This window comes from Haliotis asinina, chromosome 9, assembly GCF_037392515.1.
Source record: "Haliotis asinina isolate JCU_RB_2024 chromosome 9, JCU_Hal_asi_v2, whole genome shotgun sequence".
Lineage (NCBI taxonomy): Eukaryota > Metazoa > Mollusca > Gastropoda > Lepetellida > Haliotidae > Haliotis > Haliotis asinina.
In genome coordinates this window covers 8,239,266-8,265,996 of record NC_090288.1, presented here as the reverse complement: position 1 = coordinate 8,265,996, position 26,731 = coordinate 8,239,266, and the positions used below count along the sequence as shown (strand labels likewise).

The 26,731-nt window shown below is 37.9% G+C and overlaps 1 protein-coding gene across 3 annotated transcripts in view; it reads right to left on the bottom strand.

Moving 5' to 3' along the window:
• LOC137295711 (E3 ubiquitin-protein ligase PDZRN3-like) overlaps nucleotides 1–26,731 on the bottom strand; it is a 425,331-nt gene that overhangs the window by 122,167 nt on the left and 276,433 nt on the right. Inside the window, exon 1 of one of the 3 annotated variants that reach the window (XM_067827229.1) lies at nucleotides 298–785. The exons of the other annotated variants lie outside the window; for them this stretch is intronic. Within the exon in view, the coding sequence (XP_067683330.1) occupies nucleotides 298–318 (21 nt within the window). The 5' untranslated portion in view covers nucleotides 319–785. Of the gene's footprint in view, nucleotides 1–297; nucleotides 786–26,731 lie in introns of those variants that run through there. 3 annotated transcript variants of the gene reach the window in all.

The window sequence follows — 26,731 nt, the reverse complement described above, 5'->3', positions numbered from 1 at the left end:
AGCGACATGTATGACAAAAAGGGTGAAATACACTGAGGAGTTAAAGACCTGATTAAATGAGAAATTCATGGGAAAACAGTAAAGTGCAGTGAAACTTTGTACAAAAAACATTCACAAAGTTTTCTTCTGTGAGTGAAACCACAATCAGCTGTATAATGAGTGAACCAGCAAGTCTTATTTTAAAGTTTTTACAAACAAATGAAATCTGAATAATTGATAAGAAAGTTCAGGCTAACAATGCAGACAAAAAAATGCAGCAAAAAAAAGCTGTAAAAAACATGAGTGCTACAGACTTACTTTAAGTATCATGAAATCCATCACAAACTCGAACAGCTGAAGAGGAAAGCTCCAGTCCAAAAAGTGCCAGGAAATTTAAGCGAGAAACTCCACTTTCAGACATGGAGCTGGTGTAAGGGGGTAGATCTAGCAAATCTCACCCCCTTCATCCCAGTGGGGGAAAGGAGAAAGTACCCAGGTGTAAACATGTCCCCTACACAGCCATCCAACAGAGTAGCAGCTCCACTGATGACAGTCTCTGGTTCATCATCTACACTTTCAAAAAGTTTATATATCCTTTTTAAGACTAAAACTTTCACTTTTTTCCATCCAGAAACTTTCTCGGGGTAAAAATCCTGTTGCAGCTAATCCACGGACTCTATCCAACCGTGCTCCACTCCAAAAGCAACTTTTTAACACTTTTTCCAAAACTTTTCCCAAACTTTGACAGCTCCCCACACAAGTCCAATACACGCACTCCTAGGCCACAGAAACCCTCCTCTCTGATTGAGGAGTAATTTACTTCACTCTAAGGCTGCTGGGAAGTCTATGCAAATGGCTGCCGACATTTGATAAGAGCTAGCGGCTGTGACTTGACAGCGGCAGCAGCGATGTGCACCCGCATGCTCCACCACATGGGTCTGCTAGGAGGAAGGAGGGAGCGAGGATCCTGATAACCCACTACAGTCCAGTCACTGACTGACCTCTCACTAGATGGCAGTGCGGAGGTCAAAAGGCTAATACCATTTACCTGGCCAGTAGCTATGGGATGTCCAGTGACAGGGTACAGGAGGGTGTATGCTGAGCCGTCTCTCTCTACCCCACTGAATCTCTAAGGAGACTGTGGAACATCACTGAAGGCATGACTACTATATAATATGAGCGTAATTGGGAAGCTTCTCAACAATTAATTGATTGTGGGAGGAATTCCACGCAACACGTGTAATTAATATCTGTCATAGTTCCTTTCAACAAAACTTCAGTGAAAGTTGATTTTTTTCATTAAATCGCTTCATTGAAAATGCATTTGTTAAAGAATTTCTGTAATGGTATGGGGTTGAGAAATGAGTTATTCGAGTTCCTGTCAGCTGGACAACAAATTCTCCTTTATTACCAACATGATACGGTTGACAGATACCGCATTACACAATAAACAAAGAACTGTTTGACTAGACACCAGTCAAACCTTCAGCTATTCACAACAAACCAAAATGTCAAATCTTTTCACCATTATCGAAAATAGAACTCTAAACAAACATGGCGAACTTCCTCATTAAAATCATCACCACGCTAATTAAATTGTAATTCAAATCACACTTTATAATCCATCCTAAACCACCTCATTCACAAAGCATGCTGGAAACATTTTTCAAATTTAGCAATGAAAGGAAAGGTAAGCTTGCCCTGAGGCCATGACTTTTCTATACGGTCACCCATTCACAATCCAACGTTGTGTTAATGACATAATCCTGTATTGAAGATTAATGCCCTAAGTCAATACCCTGAGGTATGGGGCCACTGCTGAGGGTGGGGGCGTTATGTTTAAGGAGAGGTTGGCTTGTACAGGAGGGGGTATGTTATGATGAGGACTGTTTTCATAGGCAAGTTGGGGGGTATGTATCACCTGAATGACTGCAAGCTTCAAAGGTTATTAAATACAGGCCAAAGGTCCCAACCGGCTGTTATGGTGGTAACAATGTATAACAATACAATGCTGGTGTGGTCAGCCTGGCTGGACTCTATTGGTCACTTCGCCCAGGTAATGTCCTGCATGTGTTCTATCATGTGTTTGACCAGGAGGGACCACTTCCTGCTTCGCTTGTTAACCCAACATGTCACAAACAAATAGGGAATGTCAGCTATTCTATTAATGTGAATTTCCATTCAGAAAACAAAAAACAAGAATATATTTGAAAAAAATGTTATCAAAACCATAACTCAATCTTTCAATAATTTAAATCTTCAAAATTATTTTGAACTATTAAAATGAAACTAAAATTGAGTTTGCATGTATAACTGAATACTAAGAATGACAGTAATATTAATGATGTCCATAAGGTTACAGAAATACACAAAGAATCCTTTCGAAGATTTGCGCTTTATAAACGGTATCCATTATTATGGAAAATAATTAAATTTATGACATCTGTTTACCTATGATTAGAAGAAACAAGGTAATTCATTGTGCAATATTTCCTGTAGCAACAGTGACAGTATTCTACAAACTACACAAACAAGACACATAGTAAGTCAGAGCTACAATACATAAATACTAATACAAACGTGTATAATGGCCAGGACATTGAGAGATCTTCTAATCTTTTTTTCCTAAGTGAATGAAAACCATAAACTATTGAATTAAAATGCTGATTAAATGCAAATAAACTTGATAACCCACTGTTACATCACACCAGCTGACAGTGAAAGAGTTAAGGTTGTTCCAGGCTAGAGTGGTTAGGGGGATGATGAAGTAGACTGGACATTCATCTGATCAGAGTGGACACCTGACCACTGGCTATGGCTACCAAGTGTCACCACCACCTGATGAAGGAGAGAATCCATCATTGGATAAAGGGCCGACCAAATGCCCACCACGTTTCAGTCCAATAAATGACAGTCTTGTGGATAATATTCCACGTGTGATAAATATCTTGGTAGGTGGAAATAGCTGTGGAAACTTTCACTTCAAAGATGCCAACTCATTCATCCAACCATCTTATCAGATATCCTAAGTGATTTTCAAGTGAAAGATTTGTTAATTTCATTTCTGTATATTAGATAAGTAGTCTTGTGGGAAGCAGGCTTGGAAGGGTAATTCTGTTATATCTGGTTGCTTCTGCTCAAAATGAGAGGAAAGTGTTTTTAGAAGAGGAAAAGTGAGTGATTATGGTTTTATAACAAAATACTCCAGCAAAACCATGGCAGAGGACACCTGAAATGTACTTCACAGACTGTACCCACATGGGGAATTGAACACGGGTCTTCAGGATGACAAGCAAACCTTTACCTATAAGGCTTCACCACGGCCCTCCAGTGACTGATATCATGAGTGACAATCCACACCAATCCAGTACAATGACACACCATCAACCAAGCCATGAAACTTGTCCACCCAATCCACATAGTTGCATTTACAACAGCACAGATTTCTGGTGAAAAGACTCAGTGAAACAGGTCTACATGTTTTCTGCTTTGATCAGAATAAAATAGCTTTTAATATTTACAGACATGGATATTTTGCCACCAATCTGTGTGACAAGCCTGTTGATTATACACCCAAACATCACATGATTTAATTCATTTGAATTTAGTTAATCTCTCACGACTGTGACAGATTAACTTTTTTTCACATAGAAATGAAATGATGTTTACTTCAGCTAGCATAAACAAAATCTTTAAAATCAAAAAAGGAATAATGCTGAATACAGAACAAATTCTGATACAAGATATCCATATTTTTTTGAAAATATAGTCAGAAATTAAAAGATCTGAAATAATTGATTTCAGGTTCTCAAATCAAAGGTACTCATACCCGAAAATCCATGAATAATAACATGTCTGAATACACCTGCTCTACTGTCCACATACCAAGCAATACCTGGCATTGCCTACACTAAGCCATAAAGTCCTGGCTCTCCACTAAACAACCATAATCTGACCATCAAACAGCACTAGGAGGCAATACTAGTCAAACAGCGACCTGCAAAGCAGCTTATTGAGAGAGATGTATCTTGTAGAGATTAGCCCCGCTACAGACGGCACAAGCAACTGCTACCATGGTACATCCAGGTGCATGTTGCCCAACAAACCTACCTACTCTTGTTCAGTGATTATCAACTGCTAATCTGTGGAATACGAGAAACGGTAACCTTCTTGTGTAAACATCCCTACAGACCTTTCAGGAACACCCAAATTCTTTTTGTAGAAAAGCGAATGATCTGTGCGCTGAGTGCATTTGTTTCAGTGAGTGAGTAAAGATTCAAAGTCACATCAGCCATATTTCTGCAACAAAGTGAATGCTCATTTCAAAGAATAGTTTTATGTAGTACCATTCTGTTTCATTATCCAAATTTTGTTTCAACGTTTGGAGTTCTAGGCAGCTGGGTAATTATCCATGTCTGGGTTTCGAGTCACTGAGAGGCTAGCGGACTCTCCAGTACAGAAGGTAGAGAAATGAAATATGAAGATGAGCAAGTGTTGCAAACATTGAAAGATAAGACAAGCAGTGGAAGAGGGGAGGGGAGGGGGACGCACCAACCTGCCTCTCAAACCTCTCAAATTATCAGTTTGGTTACCATGGAAACGCCTGTTATAGAGGATGCTCCCTGTCTAAATTCAGAGCAATTTCTCCCAAATGTCTTAGTATTTCTTCTTCACTTCCTTTCAATTTGTGAAACAGATGCCCATCGCTGTCGAGAGACCAGACTTGCTTGCTGCCCGCCCTCCACCACCATCCTTGTTTATCATATCCCGCTATCTGTCAGCTGTAGGAGCACCCAATGCTGGCACTGGTCAAATACTTTATAATGTTACACCTGCGGGTGTCAGGTGAGAAGCCGGCTCGTCACAAGGGGGAGACTTGTTGGGATATAGTTCACAGAGGTGTGTTGTATAGTTCACCCATGTCTGGAGAGTAGGAATGAGTTGGATAGTTCCCCTGTGTCGTGTAGTTTACCTGTGTCTGGGTAGTAGAGGGGTGTTGTTCAACTGTGTCTGGAGAGTTTAGTTTACCTGTGTCATGTAGTTCACATGTTTCTGGGAAGAATAGTTCACCTGTGTCTAGGGAGAAGAGGTGTGTTGTTCAATTGTGTCTAGTGAGTGAGTGAGTGAGTGAGTGAGTGAGTGAGTGAGTGAGTGAGTGAGTGAGTGAGTGAGTGAGTGAGTGAGTGAGTGAGTTAGGTTTTGATCAATATTCCAACATCATCACACTGGAGAGGACACACAAAAAAATAGGATGTACACACTCTACTCTTATTGGGACTTGAACCCATGCCTTCAAGCGTGACAACCAGACCCATTAACCAATACAGGGAGGAACAGAAGTAACTGCATCCAGTTACACAATGTCTGAACTCCCATTCAGGAGATTCACTGGATGTCATGGAAGTAAGAATTCACCTCAACACATTCACAACATGTCAAACATCCAGGAACAAAGCCAGTAATATAAGTTTCAGGTAAAGCATTTTAGATAAAGTCATCAAAATATGCTTTATCTTACAAGCTGTAAATACACATAGCCTACATGAAAATATTCAAAATGCTGGGAAAAAAAGTGTTTTCCTCACAACTATCATTTTCAGCATAATTACCAAACAGAACTGCGAGCAATGAAACCTATCCCTTGTTTATGTCTGTGACTAAACAATTTCAACACATCATAAATCACACCATCTTAGCGCAAGTTAAAGAGGCGCTATATAAGTATTCTAAACCCTCTGTTTATTTTTTAAGAATACAGTATACATGTACGCATATAGGATTGTAATTATGGTGGACTGGGCGATAAACAACTTGTCAGCTTATTAAAACAGTAATATGTCACACGGAAAGCCCTATTCCACTTTCATTACCAGAAAGAAAGGCAACAAAACTTTTAGGAGCACTCATAATAGAGTTACCTCCCTTGGAACAAAAGAGCGTCATTACCCGTATTTACATTATTGAATGGGTTTGTGTCCTTCAAACAGTAGTTTAACACCGGACAACCAGTTATTGGGTAGTATTACCCTTACAACACATATTTGTTTCAGTATCAATCTCATAGAGTTAATTTCTTATCTGGGCTGTTTGCAGAGGAAAATATGCATATATTTAGATATGTTTGACATCAATCGTCTTCCCAATTAATCTATATGTCTATATTTACTTATTGTGAAAATGAAAACAGTGTTTGCTGTAGGAGTATAGTATTACATCCAATATTAACACAGGAACTGGAATGTAAAAAATATCAATACAGTATTCTATCTTTCCATCAACGTTAGCTAAATACAAAACAGTCATCAAACATGAATGCATAATCGGAATAATTATGGACACTTATTGTTGAGAAAAACAAAAATCAATACCCATCCATCTGAAATGATAAACATATGATCATACATGAGAAATTTGGCCCATATTTTTTCTAGAAAAAATGAAATTATGTAAATATTATCATCTTCACAAAAAAGCTTCTTTCACACATTCGTTATGTCATGTTGTGGAAACATCTCTTTATAGGTTTATACCGTGTTGATATTTACATATTTCTCCGAGTGATTGATAGCACATTTGATAATAGCTCCAGAAAGCATTTGAAATGAGTATATTTGAATTTAGTTTCGAATAAAACCCCTAAAGACTTGAGTTTTTTTGTCACGTCAGCAGAATTTTACAGAGGAATATAGTACATAATCTCCAATATCCTATTCTTGAACCATGTCAATCATGAAAATGTCAAATAACTTAACCCTTCCACATGTGCAATGCTAAATTTATTCCTTAAAAGCTTTCTAACCAAAAAAAAGAACACAAACCCATTTGAATAATTGCTCAAATTTCTGATATAATCTTTTTCTTACTGGCTCCGCGTGGACGGCTTTAGACTAAGTAGTAGGTAACCAGCCATTCCAGTAGAGGACGGGATAAATATTTACAAAATCATAGTTCCTGTCAAGGCTAAGATTTATTCTGTACAAGATTTGCCTGTTCCCTTTTTCTGCCAATTGTTTACATCTAATGTAGGATCTCCTTTATCGACAAAACTTGCATTCTATTTTTCTTTCTCCAAGCCATATCGTCTCCAAATACAGTCAATTTGGTACGACTGCCACTTGCAAAGACACTTACTTTCAATTTTCTATTCAAATTTGATTTTACAACATCCCTCCTCCCGATTACAATAACATTCAGTAAACTAATTTCTTCTGTGGGGCAGTCAAATATGCAGTAAATCTCATCAGCTTGCTCAGCCCATCTTAAAGGGGCTGACGACTGTAGAAGTGGACTTCAGCAGCTGGTGTTTATAAATAGCTCTCTGCCTCCTCACTGGGTTTGACTGGATGACTGTAGCACAAATTCTATACTATAACAAAGCATCTTTCAGTTAATCCTCTGGTGACTTTACAGGCAAAGGCAGTCATTATTTCACCCATGTTAAGCCGAGGTAGATATTTGTATAAAACCCTTATCCACAGACTGACTTACCACCAGTTCTTCAAAGAACCTTGTTCGACCCCTGAACGTTTTTTTCTTCAATAACAAGTCAACATAAATGTCCGATTTACACATGATTAAGTGTTCAGAGATGATAGGCTCCCAAAGTTTGAAAGGCCTGTCGTGAATTTATTGGCTAACAAGCAAGTTTAAAAATCCTTTTGCAATAACTCCCCTTCAGATGTTGGAACAGTTGGTCGTATAAACAAAGGGTGGTGAAATCCGGACAATAACTGGACTGGCTTGTAACTGCGTCAGTCAATCAAACCCTATGCAATATATTCCATGAATTTTCAAAACGAAATTGCAATGTAACAGCTTCCTTGAAACGCTCTCATAACAATCTCGCCAAACTTTATTGATATGCTTTGACAAGCTCAATTTATTTTGCTTGAAATTTTATGAATGTTTATTCACAGTGTCATCAGAGCTAGCTTCTTATTAACATTAATACAAACCCGTTGACATTTATGACACACAAATTCACCCACTAAAATACAAAAATACATTTATTCCAAGCCTACTTCATTTATACGATTAACTTCGGACAGTTGCAAATTTGATAAGAATCAGAACATGACCCCTTCAAAAACAACAATATATTTTCTTTGAAGTGAACAATTATGTTTAACTGTGTGTAAATATACCTTATAACATAACATTTTTTAAGTAATATATTCCCCAACTCCCATCCAATGTCTCGACCTCTCTTCAGAGAGACCAGGTAACAATAGAATCCTTCTCCAGGTATACTGATGTATGCATTCTACCTGCTGCTTACCTGAGCAGGGCATACTTACCTTGCCTTTGATGTGTGCCCCAGGTAGCTAATGACAGGTATGATTACACAGAGTCTACCAGAACTGTAAATCAAGGTGGCAGTGAGGACAGGTAGATCCTAATTAACTGATTTACACCTGTAATATTATATCCATAAATGCCAGAGGGAAGCAAGAGAATATTGATTATCACATTCAATAGGTGTGATTCATTGATTTTAATGTCAAAATAGTTTTAATGATGCTGATTCAACTTCCACTGTAGGTTAATTGACTACGAAGACGGTGCCGTTAACCCTTCCTGGAATTCCATACACAGCTCAAGACAAATTGACAATGACAAAGCTACTCTAACGCTCACCCACAGTTGGAACATAACTACTGACATTAACTGTGGGATGTACATATAATTACCTACACAAATTACTTAGGTGCAGACCAAGCAGAAAATCATCCAGAATCAACTTTAACATAAACAAACACAGGTCCAGTATTATATGTTTAAGAACAGTATTAATACTGATTGATGTGTTGTGGTGATTAATGGGAGGGCACTTGTTTTTGATTAACATGCTGACTTATCATATACAACAGCTCCATATGCTGTTACGAGTGTTGATCAATCTAAGCCTAAATCTCATAAAAAATAAAATTATGTTTTGTAATTTATTGTTCTGTTGAATGATTTGAGAGAATTTGAACATGTTCATGATTTTAATATTTGGCATTAAGAGTTTTTCTTCTTGATTATCTGCAATTTCTACAAAGATGAAAGTAAATAAATATAGTTTTACACTGATTTTATTAATATTCCAGCAATATTAGAGCAATGGTCACCAGTAAAGGGCTTTGTACACTGGGAATCAAAGCCGGGTCTTTGATGTGACAAGTGGACATATACTCATGGAAACAAATAAGGGAACGCATGGAAGTACACATGTTCCTTTATTATTTTCCAGGTTTCCTTACAAGGTATGTACTACACTGTGGATGAAACTCTGGAAATAAACAAAGGAACAATTGTATCCTCGTGTGTTCCCTTATTTGTTTCCATGAGTATATTAACCACTAGGCTACCCAACCTACTCACTGGTATTAAGATGAAATAATGCACACGTCAAATGACAGCAAAAGCAACCATGAACGGTATCTCAAAGTCTACAATATCAATGGTGTTTGATTAGCAAGTAAATTTAATTGCTACTGAATAACATCAGACTTTAAAAAACAAAATCATCAAATACTTTATCACCTCTAACCTTATAATTATGTATCCATTCAAAAAAAGTATGTAGGTGTGCATCCTAATACCTTGGTGAAAATTAAATCACATTTCCTTTGATTCTATTCAACATTACCGTTCTAAATCTTTCTGTTTGGTGACATATCTTTTATTTCAAAAGAAGTCAGAAATCAAACAGTCTTGATACGGCTTGCTTGAGGTTCAAGTCACAAACACAGATTACAATGGCAGTGTGATTTGTGACACCTCTATACTCTATCACTTCTCCCTTAAAAAAGTGACAATGTCAGGGTTAAAGTGTGATATCACCCGATCGTAATTAACATGATGAATAAGGGTTGGTTACCCAGCACGAGGGAGTACAATTTCCTTCCCATTTAAAACCCACAGAGCTAATACACGAGCTGAGGGTAAGCGATGCCCACCTCTTCTAACCTCAACATCAAAGAGCTGTTTACAGAGCATCTCAAACGACAGGTAAATATATCAAACAAGCACACCAACACGAACAGGTAGCATCCTCGTCACCTCCTGCGTGACTTTCACCAGCACTACATCAGGGGTACTTCTGAGACTCACATCAATGTCTATCTGTCCAGTCAATCCACATGGAGTGAGTGAGTGAGTGAGAGTGAGTGAGTAAGGCTTAAGCTGCTTTCAGCAATATTCCAGCAACATCATGCTCTTCACATATTTTAACTAAGGGGGAATAAGACCTGGATTTTCTTCATGACGAGGGAAAGCTTAACCCACTAGGCAACCCCAACGCCTCCAGTCCACATTGAGTGAGTGAGTTAGTGAGAAAGAGAGAGTGAGTGAGCGAGCATTGTTTTCAGCTGTTTTTAGCAATATTCCTGCTATATCATTTTGAGTCAACCAAAATGGGCTTCATTGTAACAACATGGAGAATAGAACCTGGGCCTTCAGCATGACATGTGTACACCTTATCCACTGGACTATCCCACCACCCTGGAATCCAGAGAAAGGGAAATGGATGAAGTGGATGAATGAGGCAGGGGTGTGTTGGAGTGGATGTGGGAATGGAGACTCAACGAGATGCCATCTAATACCCAATACCTGTCACATGGGTATTGGGAGTGTATTTGTTCTGACCTGGTTCTGACCTCATGCCATGACCTACTTCTTACCTACCCCACAATGTATTCTTAAGATGTTGGTGTTATACAGCCAGGATATCTCAGACCTTAATGTTGCTATATCTACAAAAACCATCAATGATAAATAAATCACATATTTAACGAGTGTAAAAATGATGCCTCATTAATTTGAAAATTATCAAATGAGACTTGAAATATAGATTTTCAATCTATTTCCCTATGTGCAACAAATGGTATCTTTCAATCACCAGTGAATCACATGTCTGCTTCAAGTCCTGCCATTTATCAGCAATCTTATCTCAAATCCATTAAACACAGTATGAATTCTCAGAAATTATTTAAATCGTTTCATAATCACTCCATCAATCAATAAAATGTTTCCCATCACACAGAGTTCTTGACTCTGTTCCCGGCATCACCAAAATCAGTGGGAAAACAGCCAAGTTTTAAATTCATACAACTTAAAAATAATCTGCCCAAAATGTTTATTTGTTTACAAGTTGATTAAGTTAGAAGGATTCTACTGCTTAACCACTAAATTGAAGATTTCAAAGGCAACGGGCCAAATGCTAAATTAGCCACTACCTCCTTGATGCTATTCTATGGGCATGATGAGATAAGGATCTAAGTCAGAACTAAATAGCGGCTATTCCTCTCACTTGATGTGTAGCTGATTCTATACAAGCACTGATTCCCAATCAAATCTCATATTCCTATGTTAAATAAAGTTCTTAGCAGCATAACAAGACTTTTTGCTATTTTGAAAAAATTGTTTGAAGAAGTGTTGGGTAAGGACCATCAAACTGTTTTCCTGACGAGCAAAAACTCAAGACAATTTAGACATTTTTTTTTCCGAATTGGAGATTTCTGGCTCACGCTTCTCAATTGTAGAAAACTACCAAGTGTGAAATATTTACCACTCACAGAAAATTACATTTCGTAACAGCAAGTGTTCAATTTGAAAGGACAATCTAGAATATCTTGCTCTTTAATCCCGTAAGTTCAACTAAACTAAGTGCAAAATTGCTCAGGCAAGTGCAACAGTTGGTCCTTTATTGGAACCAATTTCCATTTAGCTCCACCATACCGCGGTAGTACAGAAGGGATCGTGGCAGAGGACAATGTCCTACGGGCCGTCGTGAAAGTCCTTGGTTGAATGTATTAGATCCAAAGAGTAGACTAACACCACACTGAAGAGGGACTCGCAGTTAGAGTAATGTGCCCTTACACAAACACATTACACCGATGAGGTTGTACATGGCTTGTCAAAAGCTACAAACCTAATTTGGTAGAGCGATTCAGCATAGGCTGAGCACTGGTCCATATTGATTCAAATAAAATCAGTGGAATGAGAGATGCTCTGATTTGCTAATTGACTTCATGGCATAAAGAGGTTGCACAAAGAGGCAATTTCTAATCACAACGGCACAAAACCAACAAATATTCGTGTTTCTTTCGCAGTTTTCCTAAAATGACCACACTGTCATATTTTTTCTGCAAACAATGGCCGACTGGGGTTTGTGAGTTACGATGATGACATTCTAGTGTGTGGTTCAACGGGGAGGACTCCTTCTGAATGTTCATAACCCCTGCGATGTCCGTGCTGATTGCTTTCCTCAGAATAATATTTACCATCTCCCAAAACAAGCATCCTCCCAAATTCATATTTAGCAATCTAAAATCATGATATGATAGTAAATTGTCTCGTAGGAACCTAATAAATATATTATTCTTGAAAGGAATGTCCAAATAGATATAAGGCCTGTTTAAAGATGAAACTCCAGCAGTTAATTGTTTGTCATTTTCTGCCAATAATAGTACTGCGGACTGAACAGAATTGAAAACGTTGTGGCAACAGAACATCTCCAGACCAGTTGGCCTTTAACTGCCTTGGTATTAACTTGACCTCTTGTTTGAATTCTGGGTTCTGATTGGCCATAGAGGAATGTTATAACAAGCACCTGTTGCAGAAGAAACAAACCATTGGCGCCATAAAGACCCCAATACGTCAAAGATCACTCAAATTTTGGCAGGAATTATTCAACAGCAAAAACTTGAATCTATTTGCTAAAGCAGAGATCTATAATGAAAACTTTCAAGCCTGCAAATGCACTCTTTGTTGTGCCACCCAAAAACATCAACTTTTTCATTTATGATCTGAATGTTGTCTGTGGCCTAAATTAGATCTGAAACAAATGGATAAACAGGCATCTGACTTTAGTAGAGTGTATCTGTAGAACAAGATTATGTTTTCTTGATGATTAATAGTCAAAGAAAGAAGTAATTTCTTTTCTCAACATCAACATTTTCAAGACTATATTTCACTCCGTGAAAAGCAAGGAAAATTTGATGCACATTATGATAAAAAGCCAGAATCGAGTCCGTTCAGAAAAACCAATCCCAGATCAAAGGGAAGTAGGCTAAAGTAATTTGATGGAATTTTTGTTTCTCAAACTCGTTTGTTGCCATCATGTCATAAATCAGCAACTAGTTTAAGAATTGGTGACACAACTGGAACCTCTTTAGAGGCATTGGGAACATTCCTCTGAAAAACTTGTGAATTAAGTTAATAAATATAGAACAATATCATATAGCCTTGTGCTCATAACACATGTAATCCTCCCTGCAGAAGAGAGTGAGGGAGTCTGGTTTTACTCTGTTTTGATGAGTATTTTTTCAATATTATGGAATGCTAGCTTATTGCAACAACCTGAATTGCTGTAGATCAGATGTTTTTCACTTCAATGGAACCTGGGTTAATAAGAATGCATTTTTCTAAGAGTGAGTGAGTGAGTGAGTGAATGAGTGAGTGAGACAGCAACCATGTTTTATGCCATTTTCCCTGCAATATACCATTAATCATCAACTTAAAGAATGTCGAGCAAACAATTTGCAATATTCCAGTAATATGGTGAAAGGGACACCAGGAAAATGCTTCAAATATTGCACTCATGTGGGGAAACCAGAGTCTACCATGGGTCTCATCTTGATCCACATCAATAATTGTAGCCATTTGGAGCTTCTACTCATTTTAGCCCATCTTCACTTTCCTGCTCATTTGTCATAATGGATTGTTAGATGTGTAACTGAAAGTTTCCATGGTCTAATGCCATGTCTGACTTTCAGTACTCAGTACTCCGAGTAACTCCTTGATACTGGGTTCTTTTGAATATGGCAGATATTGTGCAAGTGTTTCATATATAACAAAACATTTTATCAGTTTTAATCATTTGAGATTCTAATTACTGATTACTGATTACTGGTGCTGTAGTTCCAAAATACCTCAGCAACACAGTCAGGTGAAACTGTTTCTACTTCTAAGAAGTAGAACTCATTAACAATTCTTCTACTTGTATCTTGCCCATTTTGATAACTGCTTGGGTGTGATTCACACTTTCACAAAGACTCCCCAAGATGTCTCTTCACTTTGGAGGAGAGAACTGACATGACAAAAATATCAAAGCATCTGTAAATGTTTAGATTACAAATTCTGGTTACAAGACATTATTATTACCCATTGGGCAGTTTTTTCAAAGTCCCATAATAAAACTCCATTCGATGTTGGAGACAGCTATATATTCTGTATTTGTTTGAAATGTCCTCGACTCTTGCTAAAGCATCCTCTAAAACATCACATTCAAAGGATCAGTCTGACAGGAAATACCCACTGAGAACACAAGCAACCTTGAGACAAGGCTCCTTTCTGTCACAGGCTCCATGCCTCATGGAGCCAATGCCCAACATACTCCACAGCCAACAGATGATTAGAAAAGTAACCCTTGCTCCAATACCAGACGCAAGCCATGCATATTCTCTGAGAATAATGGTCACCACTTTGGATGATATTGTCCTGTGACCCGTTCACACACTTAAGCCAATCTCAATCAACCGCACCACTCTTAGTCCATTTCATTTGGAAACATGTGAAAAAGACAAGTAATTTTACATGATGTGTCCAAAAGCTCACATTGTACATTTGTACAAGATCCCAGCTTGGATCTCATTTGCTTTTTGTTTTATTTTTTCTTGTCCATTTTAATATTACATTTCCAAAACTACCTTCCCGAAAGCTTATTTTTTGATCCAATAAGACCAAAGGAGCTACATTTATCCTTTTTCGCTAAGGAATTAAATGTGACAATATTTTTTGTGTCTTTCATGAAAAATGTACCAACCATTATCTGGGAACATTATAAGGAAAGACTTGCATTCCTTTCGATGAAAATCCCACATTTGATATTTATAAGTAGGGTAAAAATAGTAAAGGACATAAGAGATGTCTGGCACAATATGGAATAGTAATGGCTGCGAACAGACCTGGCATGATCTTCCCATGAATACAGTCATGAGGAAACATGTACATCGATAAATAATTGTCAGCATTCTGGCAGAGACATCATTCATAAAATCTGCTAATCTGGTCTAGATTCCAACAATGAAAGAACTTTAAATGTGTTCAAAGTTTGAAGCTAGACATAGGATACTAGGGAGTCTTTCAAGTAAACTCATAACATTTTGAAACGTAAAAGATTGAAAGATGACAAAGCAATCATAATTCTGGTTCTTGTTTTTTGACTCTGTTGTTAGTCTCGGACATAAAGTCTGAATTATTCATTGGTAAATGTTTGAAAGGTATAGAAAAGGAATTAACATTCAGATATTTAAATAATTCATTAAATTTAAATAAATGACATATAAGGAGATGTCATGAAATGAGTGTATAAGTTACTATACACACATGCATACTAGTCAAACATACATTTAAAGATAATTGTATATACTTCTATACCTCAAGTCTCTGAAGCAATTGGGACACAGCTGACAAATCAAATAATCATATATAAACTTAATTAAATATTTCATAAAATGAATATAATCTCTTGATGAACATTTTGGTTTATGTAATGCTACCTGACAGAATTAAAACACAATATACCTTCATGATTTCCCTTTCTACAAATATGGCTTTTGAAATACCAAAAAACTAACCCACCTGACTGGATTGTGAATCAATGATATTCAACAAGTAGAAACATCTTTCCTGACAACTGTCAATAACAAAGTCATCTGATGTATTACATTGTCCTGACAGCTGGTGACAATGAAAGATGTATCATGGCAGAAAATGACAAGGTAGACGTGCAGTGATTCTGACTGAATCACACTAGTCAGAAAGGAGCCGATTCATTGCATGATTCACTCGCACCACAAAGACAGGCATTAATACACTTCTTTAATTAGTTTTGTCATTTGTAAAATTAGCAGTAAATCCCCAGCTTCAGTACCAAGGCAGTAAATGGCTCCAACCCTACCACTACAGGAAGCAGGAGTCCCAGGGGGGTGGGGCAGCTTGGACCCGTCCCTGGGGGGGTCAGGGAGGCAGTCTGGCTGGGATGAGAGCAGAAGCTTCTACAATAACCACATTGTTACTACGAATCCTCTTCTCATTTTCCATTTTATGACAAAGGAGAGGCAAGTGATGGTTTTAACTAGACATTCCAGCAGACCAAATGCAACTCGATCCACTCTGGGGTTTTTTGAGCATCAGCTCAAACTCCAGCGAAGAGATCGTTGTCTAATTACTCCGAGTGCGTGACTAACGAAGTGTTCTCCTAACCAAACCCGACACACTGAATGACATTCAAGAAAACAGACTGGTCAGGATGAGCCACAAGTTGATTATCTTTTCCAATCCAAACAGGTTTTTACGTCCTCCCAGTTTCTTATCAGATATCAGAGTTATTACAGCAATTACACCTCATCCAAGCTTAATTGTGCATTCAGGGATCTTTTTTCAAATTGTGATGTGTTCAAACCTATGTGGACGTATGACTCAAGCATGCTGAAGGAAAGATTTTGAGTTGATCTGCTTTCATTACCAGTAGCATGACACTCGGTCACCTTCAGGGTTAACTTATCATATGCATTTCCCAAAAGACAGGCAATTTTTCCTGACATATGTAAACAAACATACTGGTCCCCAAGTAGGAAAAAATTGTGGGTCAAGATGAGGGCATGCTTGAAACAGATGGTTGAAATGGAAAATGGATTAACAAAGGAGAACTGACAAGAGACAGTTTAATGATGGTCAGTTGAATATGGTTGCGTTGTGGGAACGGATATCAGGATATGTGTGTATGGCTTCTTGGTGATGAATCATTAACTCTGCTGATGATTTTGTGGGTGAGTGAGTGAGTGTATCGGTAAGTGAGTGGGTGGGTGGGTGAAAGAAAGGGAAAGAAAGTTTGCACATGAGTGAGTGAAAGCAGGTACACATATGAGTGAGTGCATGTGAGGGTGGTTTAGTGGGTGAGTTGGTAAATTCAAATATGTTCCCCCATTATCATTCAAAAGAACACTGAATAATTTTTGTCATTACTGAAAATCTCCCTTGAAATTTTCACAGGTAAATGTACTCAAACAGATAATTGGTTACTTTTGCCTGCTATCTAGAGTTACAACAGAAAGATGTATGTTTGTGCATCCCAGCTTCTAAAACGCCACTCAAAGAAGTTATCTCAAGTTACACATGTCATTGAGAGTGAGAATGAGAGTAAAGTTACAATCATTTCACTATTTGCATAACTTGAGTGTCTTTCCCTCTATCGCTCCTTCCATGCTTCCTTCCTACCCTGAACAACACACATCCTAACATTTATGATATTGTATAAAGTACAAGTGAGCACACTCTGCAGGCTTTCCTTTATCCTGACTTCATCTGGTGCTAGATCAGAACGTTATCACCATTATCGTCCAGTGCAACTGGAAGAATACCTCAACACCATTCCAAAGACTTCATCCTACTTCAAAGCACCATCACCCACAACATCAAAGTTGTTGAAATCTGGGAGATATTCCTGCGAATGGATTCCCCTAACCCTACCTTGTAGAAGTGTGTCCATGTTGCCAAACATTGGTATCGTTTACCAAAACATCTCCTTTGTATCACTTCGGTTCAAAAACAGTTTAGTTTGGAGGCGTGGGCCAAGCGATTTCAAAGAGGAGGACTAGAAACATATATGCTTCTTGTAAACATGAGTTGGAGGGATTTGTTTCAGGACAAAACCACTTTTCTGATCATTTGACAAAAACTAAGCAAGATTCATCTGAAGGAATTGCAAAAGGCAAGAGGTGGGCAGTAGGAGAAACCATAAAGTCACTTTCATTTTGTAGCCACAAATAAACCTTCAAAGGACTCCTAAATATCTGCAAGTGTTATCAAACTGCTTACATGAGCAAACAGAACAGCTCAACTAGAAAGAAACACAATTACAGAAAAAGAAAAGTAAGACGAAATTTATTTCATGACAGTATCATATGTTAAAGTTAAAATATTTGCAAACATAAAAGCATGGTAAAAGTAACATCCGGCCTATAGGCCTGCAAAACACTTTGTACAATAAAATCAATATATGACTGAAGTAAAAGAATGTAATAACAAGATTAATTGCTCTCCAAAGTGACATACCTACATTCTCTAACATGAACATCCACCACATATCCACGGGTACCTACACAAGCTCCACCCCACTACCCACCCACACATACTAGCATAGACCCTTCTTTTCTCACATACCCCTCTTCACAAATTAGCAAATACACTATAGGAAATACCATATAGTCACTTCATTTTGTAGCTATAATCACACCTTAAAATTACACCTGGATATCTTTAAGTGTTATCAAACTCTCTACAGTTTAACCAAACTGTTGAAATATAAAGGAACACTGCTTTGCAGGAGCATCTCAGATCCTCGAAATGTCTTTATGTTTCGTATCTATTGGCTCTAATTGAACTTTTATGAAGTAGACATACAATTGAGAACCACTATAGGCATTTGACAGGTCACATTACTGGGCATCTCGGAGAGAGCGTCCAATTCCTTTCTCACTTATGATTTGTAAATCTTGCATCCTCGTTGTTGAAATGGATGTGTCAAATATTCCTGGATTCATTGTGAGGACCAAATTGATCACTTGTGATCGCAAACTTTTCCAATAGGCCAACTTCCCCGTTACATATTACAATCTTGGTACTAAGAAGAGAAACAGCCCACTGTGGGGCCACATCAGTAAATTCAACAGAAGTGAATCTGATAGACTGGATTTGTGATGTTATCACAATTCAGTTTCTCAAATGATGTCTCAAAGAAAAACTTAAGCTTAGTCCTTGTTATTTTGCACTTGTTTTCAACCTTGGATGACTCGAAGTACTTACATTGGTCCCCAAGCTTCCTACAATAGTGTTTGAATGGACAGATATATTTCCAAGACTGAAGATGGGATGACGTAGCACAGAAATACATCAGCTGCAGGCCACTTTCCATGTAATAAAACTGACAGCCTGAGGCAAAATACCAGAAAATCCATTTACTTGTACTGGCATACTTTTACAGTTATATAACTTGAAATAATCTGCATCAATTACAAAAAATACTGAATATCAATGTATGGCACTTAGGTCTCCAATCGAGAAATAGGACAATATCGTTACACCATATGCGTGAATGAGTGAGTGGGTGGGTGAGTGAGTGAGTCAGAGTTTTACACCACTTTTAGCAATATTCCATCATCAGGAATGGGTTTCACTGTGTGGAATTGAAACCTGACCTCAAATCTGACAAGTGAATGGTTTCACCATCATGCTAACCCAGTGCCTCCATTTCATCATATGAATTCAGTGAAAACCATGTCTCTTTAAGAAATCCAGTTGCTGCTTTGCTAATTGGAATTCAACCATCATAAAGATTTTAGATACATGAAGCTCCTGTCCTTATCTTCTTTAGTATCCAACTTTCTAAAGTCGACAAGACGGTAAGAGAGAAGTGAGTATGGTTCTATGTCACTTTACGCAATATTTCAGTAACAAGAGACACTTACAGGGGTACTTTTCTTCACATATGAGAATCGAACCTATGTCTTCTACAAGATGAATGAAGACTTAAAAAACAAGGATGTCCTTCAGCTCTAATAACATAGCAGACACAGCTTCAAAGTCAAAACTCAAACAAATCACCCATTCTTAAATTCAATTCACTTACTGTTAAACACACAGAGCTCAACAACTCCTTATCATTGTACACGTATATATATATATAGCTTCCTTAATCTGATCAAACATACAATTAAATATTCATGTAAACTACCATTGATACAAGTAAGTGCTCCCTCGACAATTACTAGCTCCCTTTGTACTTATCATCCTGTAATATCTTCCTCGCTAGGGAAACATAACAATGATAAGATTTCATAATCCTGACATGGAGATTAATCCAATTGGTTGTAATCCCAGACAAAGTGATAATCTGTTTGTTTTCAAACCAGCAAAGCGGGACATGAATATCATACTCTCTTGAGATCAGCCATTTACAACTCTCCTGAATGGCTGAAACCTGACTCTTTATCGTGTTTATAATGGCAATTTCTAACCTTTGGATTTAGACTTGATACAATGGAAGATCAGATATACGATAAAGAGAGATAACTGAAGATTGATTATCCTGCATGATTTGGGAAGGGACAACAGGCAAGATAAGTGATGGTCTGCCTTCATTGAAACCTCGACTGAGACTCGTTTATCTGAAATGTATCCAGACATGCAATGGCTGACAAGAGGCTACACTCCTTACTAATCAAACATTTATATACGTCTGGAGACACTGGGATTCGCAAACAGCTTCATAAACATTAGAAAGTGACAATCACAGAATAAATGTTGTATTTGTCATTGTTTGCAATACATGAATGCGAAGAACATTTCCATTCCATTGCATATATTCCCATTATGTAAAACATTTAATAATATATGGACAAAGGATCATCATCAATGTGCATCTTTGATGAAGCCTTGGCGCCGATGTCACAACCTAATATATACAGATGAAATAATCTCACATATTTTACCGTCTTTTGTCAAAATACATTGCTATGAAATGCAAGATGGCTGCCATTTGGTGATGAAGGCCATATTGGTTTTCATATGGCACAAAATATGATAAAAGTGTTCCATTACCTTCAGGCTTCGTAACCATGACAACACATCACCAACGTGAAAGACAACTTACCTGAAAGGAGAAAAACATATTGTTAAAAAAAAATAATTACAATTAAAACAAATAAACACAAATGTACACTTTAAAAAATGACAACAAAATAGCTCTTCATAAGACCTTCATTTTGTAACAAAGTGACTTATATCCCTGGAAACAAAGGATCCTTTACAACATTGCTGTCTCTGCAACAGCTACTGCAAGTGGTCACCATTTCGGGATCAACATATAAAATAGCTTCAGAACAAAGGCACTACCTGTGCAGAATCCATACACTGTATGACCTCAAAGGTGAAAACAACATGTATATTAAACCAAACCTATGCCCAACACACATCTAGGTATCTAGCAAAGATTCAATGCCACAGGCTTTCAATTAATGAATAATGGAAAATTACTCCTGGTAACAGCTTGCCACAGAACAGTAAACTGAGTCTAGTTCACATTACACTCTGATAGCTGGCCTTAAAACCAGACTGGCTGTTACAAGTCTGACCAGCAGTTAAACCACCAACTTCGATGGCTATTCTGACTAGCAGTTAAGTCACAGACTTCAATAGCCCATCTCATCAGCAGTTAAATTCCAAACTACAACGACCAATACATCCTCAAAGCAGATTCTGTAGCCAGTAAACAGTATCAGTCACAAATCAAGTCATGAAGATTTCATTCCAATGTAGACAATGCCACCCCGGGACGATTACCTACCTAAACGATGTCTTAATGCCTCAGACGATACAATGGAATTGAATTCCTTCGCTCAATATACCAGCAGCTCCAGCAAACAAGTTTATCATTCAGATGGCCAATATGAGGCAAGTGGCTGACTAGGAATCACGGCTGTATATATGTGGGGTTCTCAATCAATATCTGCCCCAATGATGAATACCTTCACCACACCTGAGTACCGCTGGCTGAAAATAGTGCGAGGTGTCATGAATCCCCGTGAAGGTCTGCCTGGCGTAACATTTCATGGTTTTTGTGTCAGTATTACTCTCCAAGAATCCTGACTTGTGACTTTTGGGGGTAAATCTGACACGTAAGGAGTGTTTATTTTCAGTGAATTAGGTGTCTGCACTCTCGTCTTGAACATCCAATCAGAATATGTATGAAGCAATGTCAGACAAAAGAGTCTGATGTCTGTAATTTGACAAATGAAATACTTGCCTGAAAATCATTCTGATATCTCAATCAATCAGGTATAGAAGATCCATATCCATTGCCAAAAATCAAAAGGGAATATTTTGCACAAAGGATTGAAGGCTTTTCAGTGGATTATAGGAAGATGTGCAGTTTGGGAGTAACTAGTCTCTAATCACTGAACCAGTAATTCCAGGGACCAAACCCAAGACCTGAATCTCTCTTGACAGATGCTGTATCTACTTGACCCTCTAGGAAATATATGTTGCTATTGTCCTGTAGCATACATCGTTTGCTTTGTGTGATGCAGCAGAAGTAATGATGGTTAGAATGTGTGTTGACTGTCCTGTGGCTACTCGACCTGACTCGCAAGAGTGTGATGTGGCTATGATGTGCCATTGATTTGTTTGTTGTTTCAAGCCATACTCCACAATATTCCATCTATATGGTGACTGTCTGTAAATAATCAAATCTTGACCAGGCATTTCAGTGATTAATACCAAAAGCATCATTCTACGCAACTGGGAACCGATGACATGTGTCAAGTCACCTCTTAGGATAAGCACATGAATTTGAAGACCAATTGTAACCCAGGTTAATTCGGGTGTCACGCTGGTTTGATATGTGTGTGACATGGGTGTGACAGTGGTCTAACCACTGAGATACCATACGATACTTAAGAATGAATACCCACTCAGATTCAGTGTCTGATTTCGATCCATCCAGTCCCTTTTGCACCCATTAAAGCTGAGCATCAGCCAGGGACCAACAAGTACCATATTTGACGTCATTAGGCATGATGCAGCCAAGATCGAAACAGCATCCTCCCGCTCACTGTGCGGAGGGTGAAACCACTTGTCGGGCGGTCAGGTACAATAAAGGGTAAGACTTAAGGATCCTTGATACCATCCGCCATCTTTGAAAGCAAGTGAGCTTACTTTTGGCTAGGGATGAGGTAAGGTTTCGGAGTTAATGGTAGAGGTAGGGTAAGGTTTAGAGTTAGCGTTAGGGTTGGGGTGATATGACACCAAACACTATAGGTGTTTGGTATCCAGTATTCTGCAACATCCAGTATTCTGCAATAAGGAGTGATATGGTTTATACCACAGCGACACGCAGGAACCAGCAAATACATCCAGTCCACAAGTATCTTCCTTGTGATCTGCAACATCTCTCTTCCCAAAAGGAATTAGTGATATCTGTCAGTGTTAATCTTAGACACTAGACAGCCATGCAATAAGCTCAGTCAGCAGGAATTATTCAATTTTATATTCGGTGAAACATACCAAACCCTCTCAGAGGGGAAAAAATGGTTTACTTGGTACTTCTTCAGAACTCTGGGTTTGGGGCCTTGGGGTAACTTCTAGTGACCAACAAAACTTACTATAATTGACATTTCATGCTACACTCATCAATATTCATGCTATATATACTGTCCAATCAAAGCTTTTCAGATATAATTGTTCAGCATTGCTCACATGGGCCATATGACACAACATGAAACAACAAAGGCACCTGAAAACCAGGAAAGTTCACGCTCTGAAGAAAGACAACTTCAAGACATCATAATACACTAAAGGCATATTGAAACCTCCCTTTCCCAAGTTGTGCCTTTCAACCTTGGTGAGTTTAAAACACTAACACAATGACTACTGACAAATGCTAATCTCTAAAAGAGATAAAAGTTGACAAAAATAGCTCCAATCAGATCCAAGTGTGGGCAAGTGAAAACAAGTTCTTCGGCAAACAGCTACAAAGGTGAGAGTGTTTTTTTTTCTTGCCAATACCAAGAATTCTGCACAATTATCTCATCTTTTATCGCAAGATGCAACACTATTTGCTTCACATTTAATAGGAAGGATTGAGGAATCTAACAAATTGAGTACTTTGGGTCTTCTTTCATCTAAATCACCTGAGATTAGTTGGTAAGCATTCACACAAACACATCAGAGTGAATGTCTAATGAGAGAAAACACTTAACATGATGTTTTTTCGCACCATGTGCTTGAGTTTATTTTTTTAAAACATCAATGCTCTTCATTTAAAACAGCATTTGTTTTGAAAAAATGTGCTTTTTTCCTGACTTACTATCATGACATTTAAAGAGTTAACATCCTAACTTCAGTCAACTTTACTAATGGTGACGATGTAGGTGGTAGTGATGATGATGATGGTGATGATGATGATGAACAAAAAACACTCAATCTTTCATCAGTGATGAATATCCTGCTATTCAACAGCCACATATTTTCTCCAATCTCTCCTCAGGCAGATTTCTGGCAAATAATTATGCCTTATTATCTGAAATCATATTGCTACATTTCTAAGCAGACTGTGCAAAATATCCTCCTTATAATGCACAAGGCAGAAAAGTAAACCGCCAAATCTCTTACACCATCAGTATAACAGCTCCATTTTTTAAAAGAGAAACAGTCCCATAACAGAAAAGAGCTACTTCCGATATAGCCTATGGTAATGATTTTCTCTGCAGCTTGTTCAAAGGAAAACAGTACCAATTTGATTGGCTAGTGACAGTATCTTTCCGACATGAAAACTATTACCCTCAAGCAAATGTTAATCACAGTAACAGGAGCATTTTTGTGCACTCGTTTCCGACACAATTCACAATTTAATTCGTGTTCATGTCGAGCAGAAAATCAACATTTTTTGCCTCCATGTCAAAAGGTGTCAATTAGTGAACTTGCAAACCTTCGGACTATCATCCAATTTCATCATCCAACATCTAATCACATCTCCAACATGGCTGCCTTAATACAGATTGCATTATCTTAGCTTTCAATGAAAATTCTTGACTGCAAAATGAATGGAAAACCTCTGACATTCCTAAACAAAATGAACCCAATATGACAAGTTTTAAATATTACCTTCCTAAAGCAGCCAGGACGTGAATATCATGCATATTTCAACGTCAGCATTGCAAGGGTTAAAACTTTTTCGTAGTATCTTCCAGTAAAATCCTATAATCATCAGTATCAAGTGTGTTAATAAAATACTATTTTCCTCAAGGCATTCTCAAACGTGCTAACTGAACTTGAGTAATAACATTTAATTCAGCAAAAATATATTTGACATTTTTTTCAAAACTTGTTTCTCATTAAATCAAATATCAGTTCAACTGCGTTGACAGATCAAGAAATAAAAGTAAGCCTTCAACTCAAACCTAATCCCAAACACAATCTCACAACCTTGAAATGGATATGCGCTTATGTATTGTCTGAGAATTAGAGGCTGTTCATCTTTGTTGATAATATTGCTGACGTTTTTGTAATCATACCTCATGTTCCACAAGCCCCTGGTGTGATTTTTGATGATCCATTCAAATATTTTCCAATACTATTTTGTGTTTGTAAACCCACTGGAATCCATTTCACCAGATAATTGAGACAGATTTTTCTGGTATTGACGCTTCATATATTTGATGCATTGAAGGCAAACACTAAGGAACAAACAAGGTACTGAAGCTCACATGAAACATGGAATCAAATAATCTAACTAGGTGAATGCAAAAAAAGTCAGTCAGTTTGGCTCAGCACTGATTCAGTCTTATGCTGGCATGTAACATGACATGTTAAGAGTGAGTGAGTATAGTTTTATGCCACTTTTAGCATACGGGTGAGTGAGTGAGTGAGTTAAAATTTAATGTCACATCGGCAATATTTCAGCCATATCGTGACGGGAACGGAACATTAAAATGGAATATATGAGTATTATAACAATCAGTCGACGAAGGACAGTAAAAAACTAGAACATCACAGAAATGAATGTAAAACTAGTAGCTATGCCTAAAACAATTTATCTATAGAGGACAATACAATATAAAACCGGGCTATAGATTGCCAACAACTGAAGGTAGACCACCATTCTAGGGACCATGGGGACTTACAGTACTTTTGCTACCTGCATGGACCCTAGCTGGATTTACATCATCCCCTCAGCCGTCAGCAATTTCGGAAATCTAGCCATTTACATTTACAAATTTAGAATTTACTTTGCATGTTTGTGGACTTACGTACCCTCTCAGGAGGACAATAATTTTACAATACTTCAACCCCCTTTGAGGGTACAGCCACCAACAATTCAAGTTACTAATTAGCATACGTCCAAGCAGTATCACATCAAGGAATCAAACCTGAGGCTTCACTGTGGTGAGCAAACGCTTCTCTATTCTCTAATCTGCACATTACTTGTGGTGAATAAAGCAAATCTGCCATTAAATGCAAAACAGTTGAAACAGGTACATTATCTAAAACATAACTGCATGCCTTTGATGTAATAAAACTGGTAAACATCTGAATGCTTGCCACACAAACAACCATTACGACCACAAGATCTTCAGATAGATCAGCCTCTATCATGGGAACCAGATTATCCACAAGTCCATTCTCAGAAACCACAAAAATGTCACTTGATATAAGACATGACCTAGTGATGTTCATAAGTGTTGAAAACTATGAAAAGTATTTCATTCACATACTTACATTTCTGCTTAACATAAAACATGTAAAACTTGGGACATGAGTACAGAAGAAACACAGTAGGGCGGGAGAGTGAGTGAGTGAGTTTCGTTTTACACCGCACTCAGCAATATTCCAGTTCTATGGTGGCGGTCTGTAAATAATGTCTCGACCAAACAATCCAGTGATCAACAACATGAGCATTGATCTGCGCAATTGAGAACCAATGACACGTGTCAACCAAGTCTTGTTTTAGGTCACTTTTAGCAATATTCCAGCAATATCATGGCAGGGGACACAAAAGTGGGCTTCAAACATTGTGCCCATGTAGGGAATCAAACCCAGGTTTCTGGCATGAAAAGCAAGTGCTCTAACCAGTAGGCTATCTCCGTCACTCCTGGTCCTAAATGAATCAACCAGGAAGTCTGAAATTGGTCATATGAAATTATTC